This window comes from Paroedura picta, chromosome 14, assembly GCF_049243985.1.
Source record: "Paroedura picta isolate Pp20150507F chromosome 14, Ppicta_v3.0, whole genome shotgun sequence".
Taxonomy (NCBI): Eukaryota; Metazoa; Chordata; class Lepidosauria; order Squamata; family Gekkonidae; genus Paroedura; species Paroedura picta.
In genome coordinates this window covers 971911-988724 of record NC_135382.1, presented here as the reverse complement: position 1 = coordinate 988724, position 16814 = coordinate 971911, and the positions used below count along the sequence as shown (strand labels likewise).

Genomic DNA, 16814 nt, shown 5'->3' with positions numbered 1-16814 from the left:
TTAAAATTAAAATCCAACAATCCCCGATCATTTAGGGGAACCAACACCCTGAACCTCATTCAGTCTTCAATCTGGCCGAATATGTGCTCTCCATGAGGTCCCCGCATTCTGGACCAGTTGACACTTCTGAAGCAGCCTCAACGGCAGCCCTGTATACAGCAGGTGGCAGACGTCTCATCTAGAGTTGATTACAGTGGCTAGGTTGGAGGTCAACTGGTAAAGTGCTGGTTGCTGTACCTGAAGATGGTACAAACCATGGCAGGCAACATTTGTGACCTGAACTTCCACGGATAAGGAGAAGTCAAGAATCATACCCTGACTAGGGGCCAAGCCCGTTGCATTCAGGAACCCAACAGGCGCTAGATTAGGGGGGTGGAGGGGAAGAACTCTGCAGACAGCCTCTCCCTCCCCCCAGGACCTGGAAAGGCTGCAGGCAGCCGTTATGGAACTCACCAGCAGGGGCAGCTCTCACGTGGCAGGGATCTGCAGCCTCCAAGCCTCAGAGGGAACTGGAAGGAGGAGGGGGTGGTCAGGGGTGGGGATGGGAGGCGTTTGGCTGGCCCCTGGAGAGACAGGCAAGCTGGTTGGAGGAGGAGGAGGCACTTAGGGGTGCGACAGCCACCCTGAGTGGGTTTTAAGCACTGAGTGCCACGTAAGCCATGAGACATGGTCCTCCTCCAAGGCCTTACCAGAAATATATTATGTGGAAAAGGCTAAAGTTGTCAATTGGACTAAATCTCGAGCCAGGAGTTGCACTGACTCACTGGGGACATGCAAACCCAGCCAGAGGACCTCTGCCTTAGCTGGATTTAACTTCAGCAGTCTGCTACAGCCTCCAAACATAAATCTGGTGGTGTAGACAGATGGCTGTCCATCCACAAAGACAGCTGGGTGTCATCAGCACAGTGACAGCATCCCAGCTTGAAACTCCAGAGTAGGTGGACGGAGGGGCGCCTGTAGATATTAAATAACATTAGGGAAAGAATAGCTCCCTGAGGGATCACACATACCAGGGCATGCTGCTGGGAGGTTCTCAGCCTCTGGTCTCCCCCCCAGAGAAAAGACTGCAGCCATTTAAAGGCTGCCCCTTGTATCCCCATACTGGATAGGTGTTAAGCAAGTATCCCATGATCAACAGTGTCAAACAATGCTGTTAGATCAAGCACTGACCCACCTAGATCAAGTTCTCTCTGGAGACGGTATGTTGGGGCAGCTAGAGCTGTCACCTGCTCACGGCTAAGTCAGCAACCAGACTGCAAAGAGCAAGAGCCAATGTTTCTTCCAGGAAACTCTGTACCTGTTCCACGACGGCTCACTAAGCCACCATACCCAAAAACTGCAAACGCGAAACTCAGTGGTAGTTTGCTGGGTCGGATGGATCCAGTTTTTCAAAAGCGGCCTAACCACAGCCTTCTTTAATCTCTCCAGGAAGGTCCCTAAAGGCAGGTACTGCTGAATGCTCTGGCAGTGAGGGACTCACTTTACCAGCAATGAGGGACAGGGGTTAAGGGGATAGGTGGTCAGTCAAACAGCTGCCAGAATCCTGTCCACATCAGCCAAGGAGAGCAGACACAAGTGGCCCAAAACAGGACCCTGGAACGGTCAAGGGGCTCCTAGTTCATTTGCTACATCAAGATGGGGGGAAAGGTCATGGCAGAGTGCTGCAAAAACCTTGCAGCTACTATCCAATTGTAAAATGTTGGACAATCCAGTAACTATGAAGGGCAACAACTAGATCCTCTTTTTAAATAACTGTGGTGGAGGCAGCAGAATCCGCAGAATAATCTCTTTCTGTGACCTTTACTGCCGTCTCACAAGCACTCGTGGTGGTTTACAAGACGTTCTTGAAGCTTCACCAGGAGTTTTCCACCGAACTCCCCATCTCGCTGCCTGCATGCCGCAGAGCTGGCTCAGGGCAGGCTAGTGCATGGGCAGCATCTCGCTGATGGCTTCAGAAAGGCCGCTGTTCTTCCACTCGCTCATTGACCAAGCGGCCAAAGGGCCCGGAATCCCACAGAGCCTTCCAGAATTCACCTGACCTTTTGGGGGAGGGAGTGGGATACCGTTTGAAGAATGGCCTCCTCACGGGCACTCTTGTGGATTGGACCAGACCAATGTGTACCCCTGCCGCAAAGAGCCTCAGGGGAGGGTGGCATATAAATACAATAAACAAACAAACAAACAAACAAAGGGTGTGGCTTGTTTGGTGTGTTGGTGTGTTGGGGAGGCTACAAACTGGGAGAGTCGCAGGGTTGCCATGGCTGACACCAGGTCTGACTTCTGCATGAAGCCGGGTTTCTCTGCTCAGACACTGAAGCCCCGCAGGACCATCACAGACACAACAATCACACCTCAAAATCACTATTTTGTGAACAATGATAAGTTCTTACCCCCCCCCCCCCCAAAAAAAAAGAGAGATCTCACCTTGTGCGTTCACATTCACATTTTTTGGTCATAAAAGCAGGGCATGATGGGCAAGGTCCTGGATGACAGAGACTTAAAAAATAAAAGATTTTAGTTCCACCTTATTCACAAAACGTATCAGCAATAATCGTAATCCAGATATTCTTAAATGCTAGCCTGAATGTGACAGAGTGACCGCTATATTAGCATTTCTGAACAGAAACAGAAGCTTGATTCTCAGTTACAATGAGAGCCAGTCCCCTCTCCAGTCCCGCAGCACAGGGAACTGGGTGGCCATTCAATCCTGGCCCCTACAAACACCAGCTGCCACCCCAGCCTGGGCTGCAGTGCCAACTAAAAGAATGCAACCTCTTTAGAAAAACTCTCCCCACCTCCATGACCCGGCTCTTTGCAAGAAGACAAACACACACATGCAAAAACATTCTCAAACTTCTAACCATCTAACCAACAACTGCCCATTTTATCCCACAAGTGGCACTTGACACCCAATTCTGCCCATGGTGCTCTAGCACGGTGAGGCAGGTCTGGACAGAAATGGGCTTGGTGGGAGACAGGAGACAGTGTGTCCCTCACACCTGGGCTCCAAGGCAGTTTGGAGGGGACAAGCTTCATAGGTGGCCAGAAAAAACATGGATTCCCACCACACTCAGCCATGACAGGCTGTGGAGGCACTGGCTTTGGTGCCCACCTGACAACAGGAGCCCCATGTACCTGGGCCACCTGCCTTGGACCCAAGGGACACTGCAGAGGCCCCACCTCACGATGGGGAAACAAAGGCAAGGGCCCCTGGGGCTTAAAATGCCTTGAGCTGCCCTGGAGTGAAGAACCATTAATGACACATGTGGAGAGGGAGACACAGTGAAATGCAGTGGCCATTCTGATTTCAAACAATTCTTGCCAAACAGCTCTGTAGCCCAGGGACTGCGAAAAGCTGCTGGCATTCAGCCAGGAAACACTCTGACCTTCTCTGAAATTAGAGTTAACTATGCAATTTAAGGGAGCAAAAATAATTACTGTCAGGGAGTGGTCATTTAGGGGAACCAACACCCTGAACCTCATGCAGATGCAAAACAGAGAATCCAGTGGTCCATGCATACCTCTCACTCCAGGCCTTCCTTTCTGGAGCTGAAATTCCTCTTTAATATTATGCAAAGTTAATGTCATGCCCGCTCTGACTGTCCCTTCAGAGTTGGTACTGCCAGAGAGCGCCAGTCCAGAGGATGCACCTGACCCGCTCCTGGTGCCACTGGGAGATGTGGCTTCAGGTCAGACCGATGATGAGCAGCCTGACCCCAGCCAGGAGGATAAAACAGCCACCAGTATGGAAGAATCACTGGAGGAGCAGCACCGATGGCCTCAGGCCAAGGCTCCTACAAGCCCTGAACGGCAGCGTCAGAGGAGGCAATCTAAGCTGACAGCTGTCAGACAAACAGCACGCTTGGCTAGTGTACTGTCAGCGTAGATGGGCCCTGTTGGACCAGCTTCCTCTGACGATGGTTGGAGGCTGCCCCACCTGGTCTGGGCGTATATCAGGATGGGCCTTGAGACAAGAACCTTCATGGGGTCAATGCATGCATTACCCTGCCTGTCTCCTAAGACTCCTGTTTTGCCACAGAAAAGCTCTGTTCCTGCTCCAGCTCCATATCTCACAAACATCTCAATAGTAAAATACCGTTGGGCCTTCTCAAGAGCACTCATTCCCCTCAGCCTCCCTCGAGGGCAGGTTTCTCAGTCGTCCGCTGGAGCTAAGTTTATGCCCCTGTGATAACGCCCGGCCTGAGACAATTTCACATACCTCACAATATTGTGCTTTTTATGAAACCATCCGAAAATATCTAATCCTACCTTTACTATCCCACTACACTCGACATTCATCTCTACCGTCACATAATAGTGACATTCTAGTTAAATTCTTGCTAAGGGATAAAGACCCACTCATTTCTAACCAGTTTGGTGTAGGAGAGCCAGTTTGGTGTCGTGGTTAGGAGTGCGGACTTCTAATCTGGCATGCCAGGTTCGATTCTGCACTCCCCCACGTGCAGCCAGCTGGGTGACCTTGGGCTCGCCACGGCACTGATAGAGCTGTTCTGACCAAGCAGAGATATCAGGGCTCTCTCAGCCTCACCCACCCCACAGGGTGTCTGTTGTGGGGAGAGGAATGGGAAGGCGACTGTAAGCCGCTTTGAGCCTCCTTCGGATAGGGAAAAGCGGCATGTAAGAACCAACTCTTCTTCTTCTTCTTCTTCTTCTTCTAACATGGTAGCAAAATTCCCTTACATCTCTACTAGAATTAGATCGGAAAGAATGTCTGAACGAGAGTAATGGATAGGTAATGCATAGGCCATCTTATCACTTGGGCTAATGGACTGCTGTAGAGGATGTATTGATTCCTTGTCCCTGCAGGTATCTTCCTTGAGGTTTCTTCCCCCTTCCTCTTTACATGTCATAACCCTTCCCCCTACCTACCATAACATATTATTTGTTCCCATCAATACATTGTTTTTAACACTGTTTTATTATCTTAATATTTTTATGTAGCAATACTTTTGTATTTTTACTACACACATCAATTAATTTTTATCATTGATTGCAGTTTGTATTGATGCATTATTTAAATGGGTCAATTGACTGAATAAACCTACTGACTGACTGGCTGGCTGGCTCTGTTCCTGCGATTTCTGGCTCTTTGACTCTAGTTTGTCTGCCATCTCTGCTCTGGCTCTTCGACTCCTAGCTTCTCTTTCGACCATGTTGTTGTTGTTGTTGTTATTTATTCCCCGCCACTTCTGAATCGGCTCGTGGCGAGTTACAAAGTCTTTAAAAAACCCCATGAAAATCCCATTAAAAAGACAAAAAAAGATTCCAACATGGCGGAAACCCCCACCCCCACCCCCCTCCCTTGCTACAGGAGGGGTGAGGAAGGAGGTTGACAATGTACTACTCATACTCTGACTCTTCAACACTTTGGCTTGGCTTCAATTCCACTCCTGATTCCAGTCCGTGTTTTGCCTTTGTCCCGCTCAATCTGGTTTCAACTTTGGCTGAGGTTGACTTTGCTCCCCCCCCCTCCCCCCCAGGCTCCTGTGAACTCTGTCTCTCCCGGCTCCCAACCTGCCAACCACCCAGCCGTGCAGGTGCCGTCTGGCAGGGCAGCCCAGCCAAGGTCGCATTCACTGGTCACATCTTTACCGGCACTGCTTATGTTCTTTTTATAAAATGTTTTCAAACATTTTTTTCAGCCCTTTAGATATTTATAATGTATTTGCTCCTCAGTGGGGCCCAGACGTGTTTGCACAGTAGCTCTCCTCTCCTCCATTTTACCCTCACCGCCCTTAGAGGCAGGAGAGGGGAGAGAAACGGACAGGCCAAACGCCACCTAGCCAGCTGACAGGCTTGTTTTCCCAGGCGTTGAGGCACATCATCTAGTCCCCCATGCATTTTTATACACATACTTACATGTTACATAAATGAGGGCAATCTTGAGTAGATCGTCTTTTTCTACAGAGTTCTCCACAACTGTGTGGAATCTCATTTCTGTTCCACTCAGGGTTTTTAACACGACCTATAAAAGGAAGCAAATATCCCAAATGTACATTATTATATGAAAATAAAACAAAACTATTAAACAGAGTTAAAACTCACAGATTCCAAATGTTTTTCTTCCTGTAAAATAATCAGACTTTAAGAAATAATTTTGCAACAGATTAGCAGGATAACAGTTTGGTTATTAGCCACCTTGTGGCTGGAAGAAGGGCGTGGCCTTCAAGTTAGAGAATGGCCCAAATATCCACCCACGTACTTTGGGTATTCATGTGACCAACATTTTAATACATTAGATGTCAATATATAGCTGCCACAAGTAAACATCATTTGTTTTTAAGGAATATTGAACAGCAATCTCTTTTTTGTTCTCTTGCTGCCATTTTCTAGTCAAGCATTGTATTGGCTTTAAGATCTAGATGGGAACCATATTCAATTCCAACCGCTCTCCACTACAGATATTCAGCTGCATCGATAACTGTTATTTAAATTATTCGTATCTCATTATAACTCTCAACCTGTGTCATCCAAGCTGGAACTAAAAGATGCAGCTGAGTGTTTCCATAGTGACGGGAAATGGTACAGCGGTAGCCAAGACGGCAGCCTTCACACCACGTGGCACAGGCACAAGACGTAAAAATCTTTGCCAGGGAAGGGAAGTAGGATTGTTTCCTGCCTTCAAACCCAGCCGTGATAGGCCTGCAAGCCTAGCTGGAAAAGAAAGAAGAATGCAAGAGTCCAAGGTAACTGAGAAGTTTTCTACAAGGGCTCCAGTGATGTTCTAATGATTCTATGGGATCTTTGCCAATGCAATGAGGAAAGAAACGTCTATTCACAACATAAAACTAAACAGGAAAAAAGTAACAAAACGACAGAATAACCACAGTAAAAAAATTACAGCTGACAAACATTAAAAAACTGTGGAATATAACAAGGTTAAAAGTTCATAATGTGACACAGGACAGATGCTATTGGTGTGGCTAAGGAACATTGGGTAAAATGATACAAGTGTCAAGCCCTTGTTAAGTCTTCATTAAGCACACCAGGCCGTCCTCAGGGGGAAAACACTCACCGCAGAAGCAGGTGTAAGCAACAGGAACCCGTGAGGAAACGTTCTGACAAGCTGGGCAACGCCAACCACTGCTGCCGTCTGGCAAAGGAAACAACAGATTCTTAACAAAGACCAGAATTGCATCTCTGGATCCACGCGGCTCTTGTTTCAAACACTTTCAAAGACTTCCACGGGCATACATGGGAGGGGGGGGGATCTCCTGTACCACTGAGTAATTCACTTCTGCATAAAACTGTCCTAGAGGCATTCACACAAATGATAGTCAACTATCACAGTTTCAAATAAGAGTGTTCTCTGGGAGACGCTGCAAGGCTTTTGTTAATGATGTCAAGCAGCTGTCAAGGGTGTTTCAACAAGTGGGGTGCCCCAGGGCTTGGTGGTGCTGGTCCAAGACTTTTTAACATTTTATCAATGATCTGGGTGAGAAGGTGGAGGGAATGCCTACTGGATGGGAGATGCACTTCTGGGCAGCAGCAGGCACAAACAAGACCTTGTGCACTGTCGGCTAAATACGAGCACACGGTGGGATGCGGCAGTAAAAAATGGGCCACCTTGTGGATGTGATGGAGGCATCACATCAGAAATGAAAATGAAGAAGAGCTGGGTTTTATATGCCGCTTTCCTCTACTAGGAGTCTCAAAGTAGCTTGTAATCCCCTTCCCTTTCCTCTCCCCACAACAGACACCCTGTGAGGTGGGTGAGGCTGAGAGGCCCAATATTACTGAACGGCTATAGGAATGCCGTGGCGAGCCCAAGGTCACCCAGCTGGCTGCATGTGTTGGAGCGGGGAATCAAACCCAGCTCACCAGATTAGAAGCTGACACTCTTAACCACTACATCAAACTGGCTTTCATAGATCTCATGGTCCCTCTGTACACTGCACTGGTCGGACCGCACCTACAGTACTCTGAGCAGTTCCAGAGGCCTCACTTCAGGACGTGGAGAAAATGGAGAGGGTGCAAAGGAGAGCAACGAGGATGACCCGGGTCCTGGGGACCAAGCCCTGTGAGGAAAGGCTGAGAAGGGACTTGGGAATGTTAAGCCTGGAGAAGAGGAGGCTGGGAGGGGACAGGAGGGCTCTCCTCAAGTCTTTGAAAAGATGCCGCTTAGTGAAGAGCAGGGAGCAGTTCCTTTTGGCAGCTGAGGAGAGGACCCACAGTAATGGCTTTAGACTACATGTGGAACGGTACCGGCTAGATATCAGGGGGGAAACTGCACAGTCAGAGTAGTCCAGCAGTGGGATGGGCTGCCTCAGGAGGTGGGGAGCTCCCCCTCACTGGCCCTCTTCAAGCAGCGGCTGGACAGATCCTTCTCCTGGATGCTCCAGGCTGAGCAGGGGGTGGGACTAGATGGCCTGCATTGGTCTCTTCCAACTCTAGGATTCCGTAATCTATGATCTATGAATCCGAATCCACTATTTCCTTTCCTTGAGAACCAGGCAGACTTCATTAAGCACCACATTATCCTCTAAGTGCTGACACACTGCCTGTTTCATGATGCATCCCAAAACCCTTCCTGGTACCGATGTGAAACTGGCTGGACATTAGTTGTTGGGGACATCCCCCCCCCCTTTAAAAAATGGAGACCACATTTCCCCTCCTCCAGTCCACTGAAACTTCCCCTGTCTTCCCAAGGACTTCCCAAGGATTCCTCTCCCGTTAGTCTGAACATTCTTTATTCATCCCACTGCTGCATATTCACTCACTCCCATTCAACAACCTGATCAGCCTGCAGAACAATTATTAAATCAGCAACTGTTGTTGTGATTTTACAGCCTGGAAATCTCCCTGGTGACTACTACAATGAGGCCAAGAAGCTGAAAATATTGATAGACAATGCGGAGGCCCAGCTGCTCGCCCTGCCATATGAGCTGGCTGGCTCAGAGCATCTCCTGCCCATCTCTGCCTGGAGGAAGCAGAAGCCCCGGCTGCACCTGCCACCTCTGCTCTCCATCCTCTGGTCGCTGTGCTTTTACACTGCCTGTTCTCCAACCAGACTCACCAATCCCTAACCTTTGATGCCAAGGGGAAGTCAGCATGGGTGTGTATGCTGTTAATCCAGAAGCAACCATGGGCAATGGGAAAATACAGCCACATGCTGAGACTGCACAAATCAGAGACCGTGCCTTTTTCTTCTTTCAATTGGGGAATTCTGTCACAAGAAAGCTACTTAGTGGGAGGCAACAGGAGATGAGGCTGAATGGGGGGGGGGGGAGCACCCAAGAGCTTGACAGGCATTTTCATGTGACACAATTACACCTTTAACTGTGCAAAAACTCAAGTGAGCCTTCAAAGAGTCTTAAAAGTCTCCCAAGTGAATTTTGGACATGTTAGATTCAGGTGGGTAGCCGAGTTGGTCTGAAGCAGCAGAACAAATTTAGGGTCCAGGAGCACCTTTAAGACCAACACAGTTTTATGCAAGGTCTATGAGCTTTCGTGTGCAGGCACATGTCTTCAGATAGGTCATGGGTGTAGTGAAAGTAATCTGTCCACAGTCCTGAAAAAAACATATATACTATTCCAAGCTGCGTTACATCATACTAGTTATATTCACATTACAATCTACTTGTTCAAATCAATTATTGCCATAAAGAGATATGCAGAGGACATTTGGCCTTTCTGAGGTCTTGTTAAGAATGTAGGTTAGCATATGTAATGAGGTTAAGAAAGCAAGGCCTCTCTCAAGTTCCTGTACAATCTACTTGTTCAAATCAATTATTCCAAGTAACAGATAAATTAGGCTTTCCTGACATTTCAAGTAATGAAGGCAAAGGGAGGGAACTTCTGCATCTGAAATTAGTAGTGTTCAAAACAAGATACCTAACCCAAGACCTAGAATAGCCAATGCAGGAAGAAAGCAGTTTGAGAGTGCAGGTATCTTCAGGCATGATGTTGATCCTTAATTTCACTGCCTTATTATCATCAACCGTAGTGTTTACTGGAATGCAGTTGAACCCTGAATCCAGGTTTTCATAGCAAAGGGAGCATTTCATCATCACAAAGTCTAACGGACCCCCTGTCCTCACTGTAAACGTGGCTGAGCCTTCAAGGAATGCCCTCCACCAGGTGGCAGCCCCCCGGGGTGCAGCATCCACTTGAGGCCGGCCGACTCGGAACATCTGCTGGGCCCCCCTCAGACGCCCTTCCATGACTGAACAATTTGATCTCCCCAGTGTTGTTGTTATTCACGTTGTGTTGCGAAATTATTGCTTGATAGATTGTGTAGTGATGTTCTATTGAAATGTGTATAATGTTATAGATTGTTCTAATGTTCCATGTAAATGTATGCAGTCTTCCATGTAAAATGCCCAGAGCTGTAAAAAGTGGGCGGTATAAAAATCCACACAAACAAACCAACAAATAGAACGGCCGCCACACCCTTCCACTCAGCCTTGTTTCCTGCCACGGTAGTTGAGGTCGTTCAGCGGGCTCTTGGGGAATCTAACGACTCAACAGCTTAGAGTCCACCCTCTGGGGTCCTTCCAATGACCTGAAACGGTGGCCTTCTTGGAGCCCGTACTGACCTTCTGCCTGCGCTGCTGGTGACCGTGCCCATTTCTTGATGCAGCTCAAGTGGAAGACATGGTAGCAGTTCTGGCAGCTCCACACATGGGCCACGACACGGATCACGTCACAACACACCATGCACTCGTACTTCTCTGAGGTAAGCTGCTCTATTAGAGACCCTATTTTTAAAAAGCCAGAATATGCACACAAACATTATCCAGGGAATAAAAGGAGACTACTCAGGTGGAAGCAAAGGCAACAATTCCTTTAGCACTTTAATACTTTGTTTTTCTACCCCACCCTTCCCACAAGGCTGAGGACAGGTAACATCAATTCATAAAAACCCACCCCGATGCAGCTGACGCCAGTGATCATCCACCAGGGTGACCAACGCCATCTCCACCCCGTGGCCAGGACAGAAGCCAGACTGATATGGATCGAGGGCCGAAGTTTCATCCAAGAATGCCAGGAGCTTGTCTGCCTTGGCCCCCTCAACTACCTTACCCAGAAATACCAGGTGGGACCAGGTGGTAACTGGTTGGGTCTCGGGGATCCAGCAATGTTTTTAAAGAAGAGGGCAAACTACTGCACCCTTCAGCAGCTCAGGGAACTCTCCAGTTGCCAGGGAGAGATTAATAATACCCCTGAGCTGCCCACCTATCCACTGGCTGCCCCCTTTGGGCAGGCCAGACGGGCAGGGATCAAGGAGGCAAGTAGTAGCCCTCACCATCCCCAGCACCTTGTCTACTTCTGATAATGAGAGCTGCCTGATGCCATCAAGCATCACCTCCCAAGGCAGCCAAATATCAGCATACCTGGAAGAAGCTTCAGTCGTAGATCCATCCCAGTCAGGTTTCCAGCCAGGCCATGGGGTAGAAACAGCTTTGGTCATCCTGGAGGATGACCTCTGTTGCCAGTTGGACCGAGGCGGGTCTGTGCTGTGTGTACTACTACACCTTTCACCAGCGTCCAACCCAGTCGACCATGAGCTTCTAGCTCATCGCCTTGCTGATGCCAAAATTCGGGGGACAGCCTTCTATGCTTCTCTTTTCTCCAAGGTTGTGGACAAAGGGTAGCACTAGGAGAGAGATCTTCAAGCCACCACCAACTCACATGCAGAATGCTGCAAGAAGCAGACTTCCCAATCCTATTTAAATTCTTCATGCGCCCTCTTGCCCAACTGGTATGGAAATTCGGGCGGAGTTGTCACCAATTTATGGATGACACCCAGCTCTTCCTCCTGATGGATGACCACCCTGATTCTCCCCCAGAAGCATTAGGCACCTGCCTGGAAGCAGTGATGAGGTGGCTATGCTTCCAAGAGGCAAGTTTATTAGAAGAATACTCCCTATCACCTCAGGCCTCTCAAAAACTATTGTTTCTATTGCCTGATATTGATGCCTACGTTACCAATAGAATTGCACTGTTTGCTCTTGCTGCTAGGAAAATTAGGTCCAAATTTTGCAATCAGGATTAAAACCCTAATCATCATGGTGCCCTTTTGATCTGTGTAACCTTTTATTACCACGTAGGAACTCAATTGACAACTTTTAAACTCCTCATGATCTTGTCAATTTTATGTCTTAAGTTTAACTTATTTGTATATAACACTAAATTTGTTTGAAATGGCCAATGGCTGATTAATACATTTTTATTTTTAAAAAGTTGGCTCAAGCAGAGTTGTCTGAAGTTCAGTCCTTCAAAGACGGAGGTCCTGTGGTTCGGCAGGAAAAGTCCAAGGGAGGAAGTACGTCTGTCCAACCTGGACGGAGGGCAACTATCAGCGGCTCACTCCGCCAGGAACCTGGGCATGATCTTGGAAGCTTCCTTTCCATGGAGGCCCAGGTCACAAGAGTAGCACAGCTAGCCTTCTACCACCTGCACCAAGCCAAACTGCTGGCGCCCAACTTAGCCCCGGAACTCCAAGCCACAGTGACCCATGTGATGGTCACCTCCAGGCTAGGCTTCTGCAACTCACTCCACGCAGGCCTACCATTAACTTTGATCTGGAAACTGCAACTGATCCAGAATCTGCCAGGGTCCTCACAGGAACACCATGGAAGTCCCACATGCAGCCCATCCTCCAGCAGTGCTACTCTTGCGACCTGGGCCTCCATGGAAAGGGAAGCATCCAAGATCGCACCAGGTTCCTGGCAGAGTGAGCCATTAATAGCTGCGCACTGTCCAGGTTGGGCAGACGCACTTCCTCACTTGGACCCTTCCTGCCCAGCGACAGGAAGCGCAGTCGCTGAAGGACTGAGCTGCAGATGACTCTGCTTGAGCTACCTCCTCACTGCTTCCAGGCAGGTGCCTAATGTTTCTGGGGGAGAGTCAGGGCGGCCATCCTTCAGGAGGAAGAGCAGGGTGAGGTCTGCATATTGGTGCCATATCGGCTTAGCTTCCATGACCAGGAGAGCCAGGGCTATCCAGGCCTAGGTAAGGAAGCAACTAGGTTCATACTCAAGCATTTTTTAAAATGAGAGTTTAAAGCATTGCTTAATAAGCCAGCTTTTTTGGTCCTTCAATCAGAAATGTGCATTTGAACATTACAAAATGTAACCATATCAAGTGCCATAAAACCCTTTGCTTAATTATACCATCTCCATCCATACAAAGCTACTTATCAAGATGGCTTAGTTTTGCACTTTTTGTGTGAAAAAGCAATTCTCAGTAGTAGCCCTTTTGAAGAGGCCGTAAAGCAGACCAACCGAGTTTTCAGCTTTCAAAGTAAGATTCAGAACGTAATAATGTACCTGTATGTGTTTCCTTACTCTTTGGTGCATCACTTTGCTTCTTCCAGCGCCTGCTTTTAGACCCCTCTTGAAGGAGGGATATTCTTCCACCTTGTTCGGCTGTTTCACAGGAAGGCTGAGCCTGTGGCACACTCACAAAGTTGGCTCCTCTTTCGGGCAGTGCAGATTCTCTTCTCTTCTCACTGATACGTCCTTTAGGGGGATGTGGAAGAGATGCATTCTTGATGTGTTTTGCATTTTTGCTCCTAGACATATCTTGCCTTTTGCTGGTCTCTTTGTTCCGCACAGGTTCCCTAACACATTTGTTTGCAAAAGGATACCTTCTCCGCACAATGCTGGTGTCGGAAAAGGCATCTGACGCTGCTTTTCCAAAGGATGCTTCAGAAGAGTCGGACTGAGTCAGATCGACCACTGGTATATTTTCAAAGGCTTCATCTTTCCACTTGGGTGGTATTCTTTTATCCTGTTCAGAGAGATGCTTCTCCTTTTCTTTCAATCCTCTTCCCCGTGAATGCATCAAGTACGTCTTCTTTGGCTTTGCTCCTCTGTTATTTGTCGTTTCCTTTTCACTATCTGAAGAGAAATCGCTGTATTCCCTCGGATTCATTCTTCGTCCTGGTCTCAGCCTGGAGTCTAAGCACCCAGGATCGTCAAAGCCACCGGCAGGAGTTTGTTTGACCTGATTTTTGCCCTGGGCTCTCTCGCTCCTTGACCTCTGCCATCGCTGACTTTGAACGTTGCGGCTTTTGGTTTTGCCTGTGCTGCCCAGCAGCGAAGACTCCGGGGGACACCGAGGCTGGTTCTCTGGACATTTGTAAAGGTTAGGCTGATCTGCAGGGCAGCCATCATGTCTACTGTGCCTTAGTTGAACAGGTGGTGGGACTCTGTTCCTGCTTGAATCCTGATCCAATTCCCACCCGGACCGACTATTCCAGTTCAGACTGCAAGTCTGCCTTTCCCTTGGAATGAAATCAGTCGCCTCAGGATTTAAGGCACCTACAAGAATGAAGAAACAGGGATTTGGTATTCTGCACGTCCCGAATCCACTGAGGATGCCACGTCCAAATGGCGCAGGCTCATCCGGAAAGGATTCCAAGCATGAGGTGGGGGAATGAGACAATTTGGTGGGGAAATTATGAAGAGCAAGACAAGATGCCGGGGTTAACAATTACAATGAGGGGTCGCCTTGGCAAAGAAAAGAAATATGAGCCTCCCCACAGTTCACAAAGATGGGCTGCTGTCCTACGGCCCGTCCCCTCCCCCAAGCAAGTCCCACTAGACAAAATGGGATGTTCGTTGGTGCAAAGCTTTTATTAACAATAATAATATATATATAATATAATAATAATAAAAGGCTTCCTCGGGAGGTGGTGGGTTCTCCATCTTGGGAGATTTTTCAGCAGAGGCTGATTCTGTGGAGGCTCGAGGGGGTGGCAGGGGACAGTGGGCGAGTGTCCTGCCTGGAGGCAGGGGGCTGGACTGGATGACCCCGGAGGGCCCTTCCAGCTCTGTGATCCTGGGAGTCTGCTTAGTTCCCCGCCCCTCCCAGGTGGGCTTGTGGCGGCTCCAGATGTCCAGTCCTTAAAGCCCCCCTGGAAGCCCTTCTAAGAGGAAGGGGCAGCGCTGCGGAGGGGGGGGGGAGGGAGGGAGGGAGGGAGGGGGGGCTCCACACATTCTCCCCCACCCCCACCTCGGGGCCGCTGCCTGCCTCCTCCTCCTCCTCCTCCTCCTCCTCCTCCTCCTCCTCCTCCTCAGGCGCCGCGGGGTCGGCCGGGGGGGCGATGGGGGGGCGATGACGGGGGCGACCCTCTCGGGGGCTGCAGCCGGACCTCGCGGGAAACGGAGGGCCCCCCCCAGAGGGGCCTGGGGGCGCTCCCTCCCCCTCCCCCTCCCCCTCCCCCCGGGCCCCCTCCTCTGCCCCCCCCTACCTGAGCCGGGCCGCGCGGCCTCCGCCATCCCGCCGCCGCCGCCGCCGCCGAGGGAGGGCGGGGCTACGGCAGGCGGCCCCGTGGGGCGGGCGTGGGCGGTGCTTGCTGGGGCTCCGCCCCTTCCCCTCCCTCCCTTCGGGCCTCCGCCCCCTGGCGGCCCAGCGGGCAGCGCCTCTCCGCCTGGCGCCAACCCCCCGGCCCGGGCTGGAGACCCCGCGCGCCGCGCGCCCGCCCGCCAGCAGGGCCCGGGAAAATGGCCGCCCCGGAGGGCGGGCTCTCCGGCCCAGGCCCCGCCCCCCGCCCCCCGCCCCCCCCCCCGGGCGAAAGAGCGCCTCGGCCCTTCGTGGCGTGTCCTCCGTGGCTGTCAGGCAGCCTCCTGCAGGCCCCGCCGCGCCCCAGGCCCGGCCCACGCGGACCCCCCTCCGCCGCCTGAAGGGGCCACGGGGCGGCACAGGGCCCGGCCAGAACCGGCAGCCCGAAAGACATCCGGAAGGAAGGAAGGAAGGAAGGAAGCGGCGCCACAGACGGGCCCCTCGGCGGACCCTCCGGCGCTCAAGGGCTCAAGGCCGGGCTGGACACGCTCGTGGGACGGAAGGGGCGGCTGTGGGCTTCCCCCCCCCCGGCCAGGCAGGGATTTCCTCCGCATCCCTCGGGCGGGAAACCGGGGCCCTGCAGGGGGACAGGTGGTCGGACTGCGTGACCCTGCGGGGATGACCCTGCCCACCCTACGTTTCCACCGTTTTATTCCTGTGAGTCTAAACCTGTTACTTGCTGCGAGGCCGGACTTGAATCACCTTGTGCTGTATCAGCTGGTGTAGTTAGAATCATGGAATCGTTGCTGTTGTTATGTGCGAAGTCGTGTCCGACCCATCGCGACCCCATGGACAATGATCCTCCAGGCCTTCCTGTCCTCTACCATTCCCCGGAGTCCATTTAAGTTTGCACCGACTGCTTCAGTGACTCCATCCAGCCACCTCATTCTCTGTCGTTCCCTTCTTCTTTTGCCCTCGATCGCTCCCAGCATTAGGCTCTTCTCCAGGGAGTCCTTCCTTCTCATGAGGTGGCCAAAGTATTTGCGTTTCATCTTCAGGATCTGGCCTTCTAAGGAGCAGGCAGGGCTGATCTCCTCTAGGACTGACCGGTTTGTTCGCCTTGCAGTCCAAGGGACTCGCAAGAGTCTTCTCCAGCACCAGAGTTCAAAAGCCTCAATTCTTTGACGCTCGGCCTTCCTTATGGTCCAACTTTCACAGCCATACATTGCAACTGGGAAGACCATAGCCTTGACTAGACACACTTTTGTTGGCAGGGTAATGTCTCTGCTTAAAGGTATGTTGCGTAGAGTCCCGTGGTCAGAAACACTTAAAAAGATGGTAGTCCAAGAGAGCTGGAAGTTTCTTAAAAGTTAAATACTGAAGGGTCAATCACAAACAATTCCCTTGAGAAGAAAAGATGGAAGGAGCCTAAGGAAGCCAAGTCTCCATCTTCAAGAAAGGGAAAAAGGAGCACCCGGATAATTATCGACTCATCAGCTTGAGATCTGAAGCTGGCAAAATTTTGGAACAAATAATCAAACACTTGGTCCTTGAGCAGC

The 16814-nt window shown here is 50.4% G+C and overlaps 1 protein-coding gene across 2 annotated transcripts in view; it reads right to left on the bottom strand.

Moving 5' to 3' along the window:
• Positions 1-15374, bottom strand: part of NFX1 (nuclear transcription factor, X-box binding 1) — an 80768-nt gene extending 65394 nt beyond the window's left edge. For both annotated transcript variants that reach the window (XM_077310259.1, XM_077310260.1), the window contains exons 1-6: positions 15224-15374; positions 13296-14291; positions 10560-10721; positions 7037-7114; positions 5881-5986; positions 2425-2496 (exon numbers count right to left, since the gene is read on the bottom strand). In XM_077310259.1, coding sequence (XP_077166374.1) covers positions 2425-2496; positions 5881-5986; positions 7037-7114; positions 10560-10721; positions 13296-14291; positions 15224-15251 — 1442 coding nt within the window. In that variant the 5' untranslated portion in view covers positions 15252-15374. The remainder of the gene's footprint in view (positions 1-2424; positions 2497-5880; positions 5987-7036; positions 7115-10559; positions 10722-13295; positions 14292-15223) is intronic.
• Positions 15375-16814: the final 1440 nt, after the last annotated feature.